The sequence below is a fragment of the Periplaneta americana genome, chromosome 8 (genome assembly GCF_040183065.1).
Source record: "Periplaneta americana isolate PAMFEO1 chromosome 8, P.americana_PAMFEO1_priV1, whole genome shotgun sequence".
NCBI classification, from domain to species: domain Eukaryota; kingdom Metazoa; phylum Arthropoda; class Insecta; order Blattodea; family Blattidae; genus Periplaneta; species Periplaneta americana.
This window is the reverse complement of record NC_091124.1, coordinates 135256193-135272039: the sequence shown is the minus strand read 5'-3', so window position 1 is coordinate 135272039 and position 15847 is coordinate 135256193. Positions and strand designations below refer to the sequence as shown.

General features: G+C 37.2%; 1 protein-coding gene across 5 annotated transcripts in view; it reads left to right on the top strand.

The window, feature by feature from the left end:
• Bruce (BIR repeat containing ubiquitin-conjugating enzyme) overlaps positions 1 to 15847 on the top strand; it is a 571194-nt gene that overhangs the window by 520518 nt on the left and 34829 nt on the right. For 4 of the 5 annotated variants that reach the window (XM_069833681.1, XM_069833684.1, XM_069833683.1 and 1 more), the window contains 2 exons: positions 9 to 104; positions 9623 to 9764. In XM_069833681.1, the coding sequence (XP_069689782.1) occupies positions 9 to 104; positions 9623 to 9764 (238 nt within the window). The remainder of the gene's footprint in view (positions 1 to 8; positions 105 to 9622; positions 9765 to 15847) is intronic. The other variant, XM_069833682.1, reaches the window with a different exon arrangement.

Sequence of the window (15847 nt, the reverse complement as noted above, 5' to 3'; positions counted from 1 at the left end):
TGTCGCAGGTACCTGCTCCATATTTTCTAGTGGGGGATTTCAATGCATCCCACCACTCTTGGGGCTCAGATTCCGATGATGACAGAGGAAATAAAATAGCAGAGGTATGTACCCATCTAAATCTCGTTACCTTGAATTCCGGGGAAGCAACACACCTATTCTTGGCTTACAGTTCTTTCTCCATGATAGATATCTCCATTTGTAGCCCAGTTTTGTCCATGCATTTCGAGTGGTCAGTGACTGATGACCTACATGGTACTGACCACTACCCCATCAAAATGTGTATGTCTGCTTTACTTCCTGCGGAATCTCGCTCTCCAAACTGGGTTATTAAAAAGGTGGACTGGGTCAGATTTTCGGAGTCCATTTCATTCGATGATAATGGACATGAAAGTGTGGACTCCGTAATACAATATTTCTAAATGTGGTTTTAAAGTCAGTGGAATTATCTACCCCGGTCGTCCTGCAGGCCAAAACGCTTTTCTGTCCCCTGGTGGACGCATGCCTGCAGAAATGCAATCCGAGACCGCAGACGTGCCTTATGCCAATTTGAGCACCATCCAACCCAAGAAAATTTTGTCCAGTTTAAACGTCTTTGAGCCAAAGCTCATCACACTGTACGCGATGCTAAGAAGACGCCCTGACAAACTACGTCAAGTCATTGAAAAAGAACGTCCCAGTTAAACTCATATGGGACAAAGTCCGTCGAATAATGGGGAAACGTAGTTCTGTAATTCCAGGAATTCTGAACAATGCAGTAACGACCAACAGTCCAATAGAAATTGCAGAAATATTCGCTAGCTCGTTCGCACAGATTAGCAGCTCAAATAATTATGATCCGGAATTTCTAAAAATCAAAGATGCTGCGGAAAAACGAAACCTCAATTTTAAATCAGATAACACAGAGTATTACAATACACTGTTCACATCTGAGGAGCTGAAGGCGGCACTAGACACATCCCCTGACACCTTCCCTGGCCCTGATAACATCCATAACTGCATGCTTCGCCATCTCCCACCAGTTGGAAAATCCTTCCTGTTCACAATGTACAACAGAATCTGGACTGATGGGATATTTCCATCTTCTTGGTGTTCCACCATTGTTATCCCCATCCAGAAACCAGAAAAGGATCCATCTTTGTCTGGAAGCTACAAACCAATAATCTCTCACCAGCTGTGTATGTAAGGTTCTGGAAATGATGATAAGTGAACGCCTAATGTGGGTACTCGAATCAGAAAACTGATTATCTAATACCCAATGTGGTTTTCGTAAGCACAGATCTGCCACAGACCATCTTGTTCGGCTGGAGACCGCCATTAGAGATGCTTTCCTCAAGAAGGAACATCTTGTGGCGGTCTTCTTTGATCTACAAGAGGCTTACGATACCACATGGCATTACGCATTTTGCAAACTCTGCATGATTGGGGACTTCGTGGCAGTCTACCAACATTTATTGCGAAGTTCATTGCAGAGCAGTATTTCCGAGTTCGAGTAGGCACCACACTTTCTAACGAACATCTCCAAGAAAACGGCGCTCCGCAGGGGTCTGTATTAAGCGTCCTTCTTTTCTGCATTGTGACAATGGAATTGCCCACTGTGTGGGTGATCGAGTATCTTCTCTGTTGTACGTTGATGACTTCAGTTTATTATTACAGCTCCCGATATCTTCCATCCATCGGTCGACAGTTGCAACTGGTCATCAACGTACTATCAGAATGGGCTGTTGCCAATGGGTTTAAATTCTCCACTCTAAAACACAGTGTGTCCATTTCTGTAACCATCGTGGACTGCATCCACATCCTGATCTGCGTCTTAATGGAGTGGAGTTGCAATATACAGACACTGCGAGATTTTTGGGCCTTATCTTTGATTATAAATTAACGTGGGAGGTGCATATACGTGATCTGAGAAGGTGTTGCGAGAAATCCTTAAATATTTTACGCCTTTTGTCAGGGATTCGCTGGGGTGCAGACCGAACAGTGCTTTTACACCTTCACAGAGCTCTTATACGATCAAAGTTGGATTATGGTTGTTTTATTTATGGCTCAGCAAATAAATCGAAATTACGTCTTTTGGATACTATTCTTCACCGTGGGATACGACTTTCTATAGGGGCCTTTTGAACTATTCGGATAGCAATCCTGTATTGTGAAGCAAGAGAACCATCCCTGTATCGGCGACATAATGTCTTGTTGTGCTCATGTGTTGTTAAGCTTCGCTCGCAGCCTGAAAACAATTCTTACGACTCCTTTCACCATTCGTCTCTTTATGGCCGATACAGTGAAAATCCACGGAGACTTCGCCCAGAAGGTGTACGGTTTCGTGAACTGCTCTCTGAGCTGGATATAACATCTACCATCAGTTCGCACACTGGAGTATACCACCATTCCACTGTGGATTATGCGACGTCCCATGTTTGATGTAAGTCTGAGCCAATGTTTTAAGAATTTTACACCAGCTTTTGTTTATAGACTTCGTTTTAGTGAACTTTTATCACGATATCCAAATTATTGATTAGTTTTTACTGAAGGATCCCGGATAAATGATTATATTGGTTGTTCCTTTGTTACAAATGGAGAGATATTTAAATACAGACTGAGCCAGTATACTAGTTCTTTTACTGCTGAACTCTTTGCTTTTTGCAGAGCTTTATTGTATTTAATTAGGCAACCCCGGGGTAGATTCCTTATCTGTTCTGACTCTTTAAGTGCCATCCAGTCCTTGCAGTCTCTTAATTGTGATGATCCACTTGTGTTAAGAACACTCTCTTTAGCTCTGATTATGAGATTGGAGTAGTGTGGATTCCTGGTCATGTAGGAATTGTAGGAAATGAGGCTGCAGATGCTGCAGCTAGGGCTGGTGCACTGAATGGCTCTCTGGTATATTGGCGCCAGAGGTGGCAGGACATTCTAAACTACTTGAAATATAAAATATGGTGGCAATGAGAATGAGAATGGTCTGCACAAGAGGGAAACAAATTATGAAATATTAAGAATACTGTTCGAGTTTGGGATTCGTCCACAAGAGCATCACGACTTGAGGAGGTTTTACTCACCCAGTTGAGGATTGGCCACTGTCATCTGACACATGGTCATCTTCTACGTTGTCGAGCCTCAGCCAGAGTGTGATATGTGCCGTGTTCCACTTACGGTGGAACATTTTTTATTGCATTGCAGAAAATTATGTTCGATGGAAAAGTTCGTAAAATAGATTAATTTGTAAAGAAGCTATATTTTGGTTACTTCAAAGTAAAAGTTGGTGACATGGATAAATCATTTTCACCTCAAAGTGCCTGTAACAATTGTGTAGAAGGATTGCGTTACTGGTATGCAGAAAAACGGAAAGCAATGCCATTTGCTATATCAATGGTACGGAGTGAGCAGAGGAATCACTATGATGACTGTTATTTTTGTATGTATAATGTTACTGGTTACAACAAGGAAAACAAGAAATCAATTAAGTATCCAAATCTTCAATCAGCTTTGAGGCCTGTTTCTCATGGGCTTACCTGTACCTACACCACCAGCAAACTTGGATGACAGTGAATCTGAAAGCAGTTCCTCGAATGAAGATACTGAGATGTCTTCTGATCCAGATGAATTTGACAATTCACCAAAAAAATTTACCCAACCTGAGCTGAATGATTTGGTAAGGGAATTAGGACTCGCCAAAAAGAAAAGTGAATTACTAGGCTCTAGACTGCATGAGAAGAACATGTTGGCACCTGGAGTTACATTTTCGTGGTACAGGAATCGTGAAGAACTTTTCCAGAAATACTGTACACAGGACGATAGATGGTATACTGTACTGTTGGGAGAGGTGGTATATGAACCCAAAAGTTGGAGGATTTTATTGATTCTTCGAAAAGTAGCCATGAGGGAGTATTGCTGCTTAACAGCAATAAATTAGCATCCATACCATTTTCACATTCTACAGTCCTAGTGAAATCATATGAAACATTAAGGTTGGTTCTCGAAAAAATTAAATATCATGAACATGAGTGCCAAATATCCAGTGACCTGAGGGTTGCTGGTTTACTATTGAGACAACAGGGAGGATACACAAAATTTCCGTGCTTCCTGTGCAAGTGGATAGCCGGGGCAGGAACAAACATTGGAACATTGTATACTGGCCTGAAAGAAAGCAACTAACACCAGCAGACAAAAATATTAACAATGTAAGTCTTGTTGCTCGTAAGAAAATAAATACTCCTCCTAAAAAAAAAATACATATAAAACTGGGAGTTACGAAGCAGTTTGCCAAGGCACTAGACAAAAATCTTTCTTGCGTCCAATACTTATGTACGAACTCTTCTTCATTGTCACACACTGAAATCAGGGAATGAATATTTGATGGCCCACAAATTCGAAAGCTGATGATGGACCACAATTTCACCAGTACTTACAATGAAAGAAACAGAAGAAAGTGCATGGAACGCATTCAAAGAAGTTGTGAAGAAATTTCTTGGTAACGTGAAGGATCCATGGTACAAAGAAATTGTAGAAAACATGTTGGACAAGTTCGAAGTGCTCGGTTGTAACATGAACCTAAAGCTTCACTTTCTAATGGACCATATAGATTACTTTCCTGCGAATTTAGGAGCCCTCAGCGAAGAGCAAGGTGATAGGTTCCACAGGCTCTAAAAGAAGTAGAGCAACGCTACCAGGGACGTTGAGATGCAAATATGATTGCCGATTACTGTTTAAGTATTGCAGAGAATACTCGAGGACTTCACAAACCATAAGATTCCATGGAAAGAGAAAAAGCGAAACCGAGGACGTCTAACATAGGCTACATTCTGAAGGTGAGCTCTCTGCTCTTATAATTTAGTTTAGTAAAATGTTTTGCTTGTACAGTATATAGACTTAATGTTTCTGTGAATTCTTAACAGTTTATTTTATTGTTATACATCATAGAAAAAAATAGATGAATGTGTTAATGAATCATATACACAAAATAATTATATGATTTCTATGAACACGCTGTAACTTATAATTTTATTTTGTGGCAAAATAACGTTTTGCTACATTGCCAAAAAAACCTGACATGGTACAGCAAAACAAAATGTATTTTTGAATTCAGCACACCGAAATTAGTAAAAGTTACATATTTACATTTATACCGCAGAAAAAAAGTTCTCATTTGTTCCCTTACTTACTTACTTACTTTTACTTACTTACTTACTTACTTACTTACTGGCTTTTAAGGAACCCGGAGGTTCATTGCCGCCCTCACACAAGCCTGCCACCGGTCCCCATCCCAAGCAAGATCAATCCAGTCTCCATCATCACATCCCACCTCCCTCAAATCCATTCCAATATTATCCTCCCATCCACGTCTCGGCCTCCCAAAGGTCTTCCTCCCTCCGGTCTCCCAACCTACACTCCATATGCATTTCTGGACCCGCCCACACGCGCCACATGCCCCGACCATCTCAAACGTCTGGATCCAATGCTGCCAATTATGTCAGGCGAAGAACACAATGCGCGCAGCCCTGCACCGTGCGACTCTCTCCACTCTCCTGCAACCCCATCCTGCCCAGCCCCAAACATTTTCCCAAGCACCCTATTCTCAAACACCCCCAACCTATGTTCCTCTCTCAGAGTGAGAGTCCAAGCCTCACAACCATACAGAACAACCGGTGATACAACTGTTTCTCATTTGTTCCCTAGTGTTATTAATGAAAAATATACTGACAAGCCAAGGGCATTATTTGTAGTTTTTTTTTTTAAATAGTCCTGCACGATTCTCTAAATTTGGCACCTACTATATTATTCTAATTACTCTTTTTTGTAGTAAGAATATACTGTTACTATCTGTAGAATTTCCCCAGAATATTATTCCAAAACTCATTAACGAGTGAAAGAATGCAAAGTATATTATTTTTAAGGTATTGATATTTACTACCTTGTGCATAGATCTAATAGCAAAACATGCTGAATTTAGTTTAGGGGTAATTTCTTTAATATGATTTTTCCAATTTAACGCATCGATTTTTAACTCCAGAAATTTGGTGGTGGTTGTTTTCTATTAGGAACCTGATGTTAATTATTTCGCTTGAAATTTGCGAGGTTGAATTTGAATAGGATTTAAATAGAATTATGTTAGTTTTGTTACAATTTAATACTAATTTATTGACTGAGAATGAGTCACATATTTTGAGGAGAATTTCCTATGTTGAAGACTGGAATATGTTGCAGTTATTGGCTGTAATTACTATACTTGTGTCATCTGCAAATAATATGGGATGACCTACATCTGTTATTAGGGGAGCAAGGTCATTTATGAACACTAGAAAAAGTAGGGGATCTAATATTGATCCTTGAGGAATTCCATTATTAATAGTTCCTCATGTCGAGATATATTTCATAGTTGTATTGATTTCGTCTTTCTGTTTCCTATCTATCTGTGGTCATATTGCATGTAGGATCTTTGGATATATCAGTAGGCTGTTGTTACTATTGTTGAGGTCCTGTCTCTATTGTCGTTTGTTGTAGATGCTTGTATTCTTGTAACTGATTTGTAATGTTTTTGATATTGGTGATTGAGGCAGTGATGTATCATGGTATGGTAAATTTCCAATCTGTTATTTGTATTTGTGATTGAAGGTAACCATGAAACATCCCAGTCAGATTGACTGCCCATGGGGTTTGAACCAGGGACCGACCTCCTGAATACAAATCTCAAATACCGGTTATTATAATCTCAGCCAATTCACTTAGTTGTGCAATATGTTGTGAATCCTGATGGCATTTTATTGTGGCAAAAGATAACATGCATATCTCTATTATTTTCTTTCTAACTCGTTAGTACCAGTACTATGGTTTTATACAGTCTCTCAAACTTTTTTTTTTTTTTAATTTATTGAGTATTCCCCAACGAGTATAACTCATATGTAGGGGCTATACAAAAACACATACATATGTTATACAATATAATTGAACAGGATTTAAATAGAAACTACAGTCTGTGAAAAACAAACAATAACACAAGAATTTATGAAAGAAAGAAAGCAAAATAAGAACAAATAGTAAGATAACATAAAGTGTTGGGCAGAAAGAAGAAGGTTTGAAACCATGAAATAAATAAATCAACTGAGAATTAAAATAAATAATCTTCCCAAAAACGTATTTTTAAACAATTCTTAAAACACCGGCAATTTGGTAAAAGTCTATATTCTAAAGAAAGTTGGTTAAAAGTTGTTGTTAAAAGTGGTTAAGTCCTTTCGTTCTATAAGTTACAGAGCTATGCTGAGAAAAATATATATTGTCTTTTTGTCTTCTTAAATAAGTATGTATGTCTTTATTAAACTGAAATGTAATATTACTATGTATTAAATTGTTAATAACTTTGTACATGAAAATAGCAGCACCTAATTTGATAATTGGTTCAACTGGTAGAACGAAATAAAATTGTTATAGATATTTAACTGGAGTCAAATAATGAAAACCCAATAAAATTCTTAAAGCTCTATTTTGAATAACTTGTAAAGGTCTCAAACCAGTTTTCTTATTATGTCCCCAAATAAATGACATATACATTAAATGAGAATGAATAAAAGCATAATATACATTCAAGAGACAAGATATAGGCAAAGATCTTTTAAGCCTTTTCAAAATACCAGACATTGGAGCAATTTTCTCACAGACAGCCAAAATATGCTTATCCCATGTTAAATGTTCATCAACAATCAAACCTAAAAATTTAACTGATGCAAGTTTTTGTATTACAGAATCATTAAACTTTAATTCTTTCGGAATAATATAATAAAATGAAGGTTTAGTGAAAATCGTATACACAGTTTTTTTTTTACATTCAAAGAAAGCCTATTTGCACTTAACCAGTTCTCAAGAGTAATAATGTCTGTCTCAAACTTTTCACATAGTTCTTCAATGGAATCAGTAATATAAAATCCACTAGTGTCATCTTCAAAAATGCTCACTTCTGGAAAACAGCAAGTAATGCCATTATTATATCACATTTTGCCTTAGAGCCACAGAAATGTGACAAGGGATGTAATCTTATAATAAGGCACTTGTTCACTAGGGGTAGTTGACTGCTCTTAGCTTAGCCTATTGTGTTGTGAGGACTTCTACGGATTATAAATAAATTCACAACGAAAAGTAGAAATGATTCTGCATTAAATAATAATTATTTTCCAGTACTTTTAAACTTATCAGGAAATATGAGTACAGTATACTGCTCAATTCATTCCATTATCTATTCATCTTAAACAAGAAACAAAATTAAGAAATAAAATCGAGTTCATCACAATTTTATATTTATTTCAAATAAAGACTATTCAGAAATCACTGTTCAAAAAACATATTTTTGTTGGCAATCAATCAATCAGTGGACATTATGGAGCATGTCGACTCCATGTCAATTTCACAAAATGCTTCCACTCTGTTCTGTCTTGGCAGTGATGCTGATAAAATATTTGAGTACATTTTACCATGAATTTTCTTCAAAAAAAAAATCCGCATATTTAGATGTAAAACAAATATTCTTTATGCACTGTAGTTTGGAATCTTTTTATCTGAATCTTCACAACTCAGAAATTCATCTCAGAACTAAATGAATTACTTCAAACCTCTTCTGCATCAGAGAATGAGGTATCATACAATAAAATATGTTCAGAGTTCTCAGTGGTGTTATTAATACCACATTTATTAAATGATTTATAATGCCACATTTATTACATGATTTAACAAGTCTCAGGTTTCGCAGCATCCACAGAGCTTGGACCCAGTCAAAACTTAAGAAATGCTAGGACTCTTCTTTTTTTCTATTGGCATCACTTTAAAATCTGAAAACTGCGCCCATTTGTTCCACTCTTCTTTCATGAATCCTTTAAATGGTTTGTTAGTGCATATATCTATAGCTTGAATCTGGCTGGTTAGGCCTCCTGGATTTGCGGCTGTCTGAGTTTTCAACTGGTTAAGCTTGTTTCTAACAGCATCTGTTCTGTGACATCAAAACTAATCCATTACTAGCAAATCAGGTTTCTTTAACAGTTCACCAGGCCACCTAGACCACACAATATCTATTCATAACTTCATCCCTTCATCTATCCAGGCTTTTGTGTGAGCATCCATAAACACTCCTGTAGGAAATTTTCCCTTGAACATTGCCTCCAACCACCATTTGATAATACCATTGAACATAGAGTAAGATTCATTGTTAGATATTTTTCATTTCTTATGCAGAATCTTTGTATTTTGTTCTTTGTCCTCAGAATAAATTTCCCATTTTACTCATCTCTACACAATCCTGTATATCCATCACGTTTCAGGTTTGAATAGACATTACATTTTTAATTATTCTGCAACCCCACTCAGTCACCACCATAATTCTGAATTTATGTAGAATTAAAGGTGGCCATCATGGGGGAAATTAAATATTAAGATGGAATAAGAGAGAATCTGGTTTATCAGATGTTCTGCTTTCCTGTCTTAAACAAGTTTCTCTTATACATATGCTTGTTTTACTTTCTAGCTGCCCATCTCTCTATCAGAACTGTTGTTCCATGATATAACTCTGGTTATCATCATCTTTGAGATAAGTTATCAATAGAACATCTATGAACAGTATTTATGATAATTATTCTGTTTGTCCTAGGTTGCTACTGATCGTCTTGTGTTAGAAGATGAAATTGAAGCTCCTACAGGAAAAGACAGTTCAGTGTCTACCAACTTGGAATTTCCACTGCAAAGATCATTGGAAGAGCGATATTTAGAAGTCATGAAGCAATTACAGTTCGGTATGTATTACTGTCAAATTACAAGGACTTTAAGTTTAGGCGTTTCTTCCTCCTATGGACAGATATTAAGAATTCAGGAACTCTTGTTTATTGAGATTATAATATGGTACGGGAGTCAGTCAAATGAAAACGAGAAATCGACTGCCAACAATTCGGTTACGCGCTGCCATGAGGGAAAGTTTTGGAGTTGATACTCCTGATTGAGAGCTGTATTGTCCAAGGTTGACCAACCTGCATGCGCAGAGAGTGATGTGCAGCAGCAAGTAACAGGAGCATCCAAGTTCTCGCACTATAGTGTGGTGCAGTTTCTAGTCGCTGAAGGCTTTTCATGAGTTGAAGTTCATCATTGTATGAAGAAGGTGTACGTAGACAACTGCATGTCACGCGCCCGAGTGTATGAGTGGACAAAGCAATACTAACAAGGGCGAACATCACTGGAAGACGACCCACACCTTGGCCAGTTTCACACAGTCATCAACTTATCACGGAAGAAAATGTTGTTGCAGCAGACAATCTCATCCAGGCAGATCGGAGGTGTACAGTGGACAAAGTGGCTCAAAACCTGAATATCAGTCATGGATCTGCATACTCAGTAATCAACGACCAATTGAAGTACGCCAAAGTATGTGCAAAGTGGGTGCCAAAATGTCTCAAAGTTGAGCAGAAACAGCACCAAATGGGACTAAGTTTGCAGCATCTGATGGGTTATAAACAGGAGGGGGAGGCTTTCTTGGAATGTATTGTGACAGTGGATGAAACATGGTGCAAGCACTAAGAACCGCAGGGCAAGCAACACAGCATGCAGTGGAAGCATGACACATCACCACGCCCAAAAAAGTTCAGAAATTTCACAACCACAGGCAAGGTGATGCTTGTGCTGTTCTTGGACTCAGAGGGTCCATTACTTCGCCACTTTATGAAGAATCTGTCACCTATGATCAATACTCAGTCCTCTGTACTGAATTGCATCGTGCCATCAAAAATGAACAACCTGGACGTTTGCGTGAAGGTGTCATTTTGTTACACGACAATGCACGACCACACACAGCTCGGCACACCATGGAACCATTCAGGACCTGCGCTGGGATGTGCTCGAACATCCCCCTTATAGCCCAGACTTGTCACCATGCTATTTCCAGATTTTCGGCAAGCTCAAAAGTGATCTGAGAGGGTGCAGGTTTGCGACAGACTGTGATGTGATTGAGGCAATACAGCAGTGGTGCCACCAGCAACCAAAAGATATTTGAACAAGGTATCAAAACTCTGATGAGCAGGTGGGATATGTGCCTAAACATCGGTGAAGATTATTTTGAGAAATAAAATTTCTCTGCGGAGAAAAAATTATTTCTCGTTTTCATTTGACTGACCCTCTTATATAGGTACAATATATACTGTGTCCAGTTATCATCTGACTAGAGCTGCGGCAAGAATTGTGTCAGCCCATAAACTGTCACTTCCCATTGGCCAGGCAATACATGCAGCCGTGATTCAGTGGTTACTTGTTATGCTAGAATGACTGCCTAATAAATTCTAATGCACTTAAAAGTCATGTGCTCACCCATGTCACGCAAGGAGATGCTGGAACTGCCTGCCTCCATTTTCCATACATTTCTGGCATCTGCTTAGAAGATTTCTTAGGGGAATTTTCCAGGTGTTGTCCATTGTCATCCAGACTTTCTTCTGTGAGCAATGTACATCGCGTTCTTTGCTTCTTATCTCGAACAATTCCCATTTCCAGAAATTTATTAACTAATTTAATTTATTAAATTGTATTACAAACACTTAATGTGAAATAGAATAATTGGGCGTATTATTTGCCATTTATTCTTAGCAGACCAAGAATGATTCACTGAGATCGTAACAGGTCTTAGGCCTTATACTTGTTTGGATGATGATGATCATCATCATCATCATCATCATCACCAGGGAAAGGATTTATATGTAAATACATATTTACTTATAAAGCTAATATAATTTATATTTTGCATTATCTTTATGTTTCACAATGTGTAGGGTTGAAAAATCCTACTTTTATTTTCCATATTTTTCCATATTTTAGAGTTTAGTACATATTTTCGTTAATTTCCATATATTTTCCATATTTCATATAAAACAGTCCATATTATATTAGGTTTAACAATAAAACAAAACAAAATTCCATTAACTTTTAAAAATACATTTCAACAATAGAGATTTAAACACATGTTCAGTAATCCCTTTAACATCAGAGTTATTTGAAAATTAGCAGTCCTATCAACAATGGGAAAGTAAGTTACAAAACTGTATTAATTTAATTTAAAATTTTTAACAGACTTCAGTTGTGCAGCTCAACAGTTAAATGCCAGTCAGAGTACACATAGGTTCAGTTTTGTAAATCATACTATAAAGACGGTAAATATGCCAAAAGTACGTCATTCAGTCAATTTAAAATCAAAACTAACAAGTTACATTTCAGAATTTAAAGAAGATGGTTTATCAACTGACAATAAAATATTATTTTGTAATTTGTGTCAGTGTGCAGTATCATCTACACAAAAGTTCCTGGTGCAACAACACATTACAACTAGTAAACATCAGGCCAACAAACAACTAAATTCCAAGCAGAGACAATTGTTTTTAACACAACCAACAACATCGAATGTAAGATCTGAGTTTAACATCGACCTGTGCCGTTCTCTCATCTCTGCTGATATTCCTCTCTACAAACTAAAGAATAAGGTCTTCAGGGAATTCCTTGAAAAATATACTCAACATACAATCCCGGATGAGTCAACACTTAGGAAGATGTATGCTCCATCCATCTACGATGAGACAATACAGAAGATAAGAGATGAAATTAAAGATAGTTCAATTTGGGTTTCCATTGATGAGACTCCCGACAAAGAAGGTAGACTTGTTGGTAATGTAGTTATCGGTTTGTTAAGTGAACAATATTCTGAACGAATTCTTTTACATTGTGATGTTCTAGAAAAGTGCAATAACAAAACTATAGTTAAACTGTTCAACGAAGCTATGGGTATCCTGTGGCCAAAGGGTATTATGTACGATAATGTGTTATTCTTTATTAGCGATGCTGCCCCTTATATGGTCAAAGCTGGACAAGCATTATCTGTTGTATATCCTAAATTGACTCATTTTACTTGTGTGGCGCATGCATTTCATCGTGTGGCAGAAGTGGTCAGAGACAATTTCCCTAAAGTAGATTTGTTGATTTCATCAGTGAAAAAAGTATTTCTCAAAGCTCCCAGTAGAGTTAACGTGTTGAAAGAAATGTACCCTGAAATTCCATTGCCACCAAAGCCAATTTTAACTAGATGGGGTACATGGCTAGAAGCAGTTGAATATTATGCCGAACATATAGACTCTATTAACAATGTTCTCCTTGCATTGGACTCTGAAGATGCAGTCTCAATTGATACTGCGAAAACAGTTACCTGTGACATAAGTGTGAAGAATGACTTAGCTCACATTCAGCATACATTTTCATGCATCATAAAAACGCTCAAAAGTCTCCAAAATAGGCACCTTTCACTATCTGAAAGTTTTGAAATTATAAATAGTACAGTGGAACAACTGAATCGTGGTAGAGGTAAAGTTGCAGATGCAGTAAGAGCTAAGGTGGACACTGTGCTTTCAAAAAACCCTGGATATGAAGAACTACAAAAGGTTGTTGCTGTGATGAGTGGTGAATCAACAGTGAAGATTAACTTGGACTTATCCCCAGCAGACATTGTGAAATTGAATTATGTACCAGTTACTTCTTGTGACGTCGAACGCTCTTTTAGTCAGTATAAATCTATCCTCAGAGACAATAGAAGAAGATTCACTTTTCAGCACTTGAAAGAAATGTTTGTAACCTATTGTTATGGTAACAGACAATAAAAATTGTGTTTTGTTGAAACTACATTGGAAGATAAGGTACGTCCATTATATTTTTTGTTTAGTTTGATTAAAATGTACCAATATTTAACGTACATAGTCATTTTTTTATAATTTTAAGTCCATATTTAATTCCATATTTTGGTAAAAATCCATATTTAATTCCATATTTTGGTAAAAATAACTACATATATATTTACATATTTCATATATTTTTAGTCCATATAAATCCGTTCCCTGATCATCACCATCACCATCATAGCAGACAGTACACGAGTAGTTGCTTGCACTGTTCAAACAACACTAACTGTGTCACGTGAGAGTCAGGTCAAAAGCCAGTTAACTCCGCCCACCCAACCACTTCCCTGCCCGGCCATAGGCATTGCCTTATCAGCTAGGCAGTTCTTGCCGCACCTCTGATGAGAAGATAATTGGATGACCCAGCACAATAGTTATTATTTAATAACACAAAATTATCTGGTTGATGGACTGTGCAGATAGTAATATGCATTATTAAATATAAATATACTACTAGAAGATGATGGTCACATCTGTAGCCCAAGCCCTATCACACTAGTCTTCCATTCAGTGGCCCAGGTTCAGTCCCAAGCCAAGTTATGATGAAATTTGTGGTGGACAACGCAGACATTGCAGAGGGTTTTTCTCGGGGTAATCCATTTCCCTTTCATTTCACTAACACCATCTTTTCTCATTTTATCTATTATCTGTAGTAGTTAAAAATACCCACAGACTGAGGTAAAGTCTTAGGGATTCTACAGTCTTCCGATACTGATACAGGCCTAGGAAGAGTATGGGGCTTATCAGGCTTCTCGTCTGAGGATGGAACCTGACTCTGTCAGGGCTGAGCCAAGATAGTCCACCTGTCAGCATCGTATTCACGAATGCCACTTAGGTCACCTATCCGACGTGGACAATTATTGCATGTATGGGGTGCACAATGACCCAACACAAGTCTAAGTGCAAGGACTCATTCTGGATCCAGCTCTTGAAAAACCAAGTGAAAGCCAAGAAATGATCATGAATACTCAAAATGACTGGAAGAAATGCATTCTTAATCATATTGATGTGTCAACAATATATGTTGTACCAATTTCACAGCACACAGGCTTCCAGATTTTTATTGTGTTGTATAAAAAACATTTATCAGGATGTGATGTTTTATAATAATAATAATAATAATAATAATAATAATAATAATAATAATAATCTTCCAGACTCTCATTCCAGTGACGTAACTTTTTATAGCTGGTCCCCCCCCAGCAAAAATGATAATCTGGGCCCCTTTCCTTACTGCCATTTTTTTTTTTTTTTTTTTTTTTTTTTTTTCATATTTTCGTAATTTTATTTTTTACATCTAATTTGAATAAAACAATTTAGCATAGTAAAATACTACATTATAAAACAAAATGAAGTGAACAGAATTGAAAAAAAAATTTAAATGATATAACTTCTATTTTACTAAGGCTATAATTACACAATAATAGGCCTACCTAAGATAAATTTAATGTGAAGCTTAGTTCAACAAGCGCTTTTCTCTTCTGGCCTTTTGAGAAGCAAATGACTCAATCAAATCATGTAGATCGTCTTTGGGCCTTTTCACATTCAATACTTATTACACTGAGAGCACTAAGTCTTTCTTGAGTCGTGGTACTGGAACACTGGGATTCGTCCCACCGCAGGTAGTTTGTGTTTGACTACTTGGTCGAAATACTGAGTCTATTTTAGTCAATTTTGAAACATAGTTTTCAAGTTTTTTTCCTTTTGCATTTTTCTGTACCACTTAAATGTCCATAATTACTTTTAAAAGGTTTCATTGTCACAGAACACGAGAAAAATGATGAATTAAATCTAGTAACAAGCAGACGTGTTGCTATAAAAAACTTCTTTTTTTCAATGTGTGTTTACTGTTTATATGCTGCGACTATGGCTGACAACCTGATGACATGAAAATACACCACAAGAAACAATGTCTCCATCCATAAAAGTCACTCTGTCACATTTTCAACATTGACGTCACTACAGTATGGTTGTGGCCAAGTCTACTGAGGCAATCATTGGGGGTGTATGATGCGAAGTACTGTCAGTTGGATCATTATAAGCGCATCCTCGGGTCCAGTGATGGTGGTCATTACCACATATTTCCATATGAAAGAGAATAAAAAGAGTGGCTATGCATTACGGAA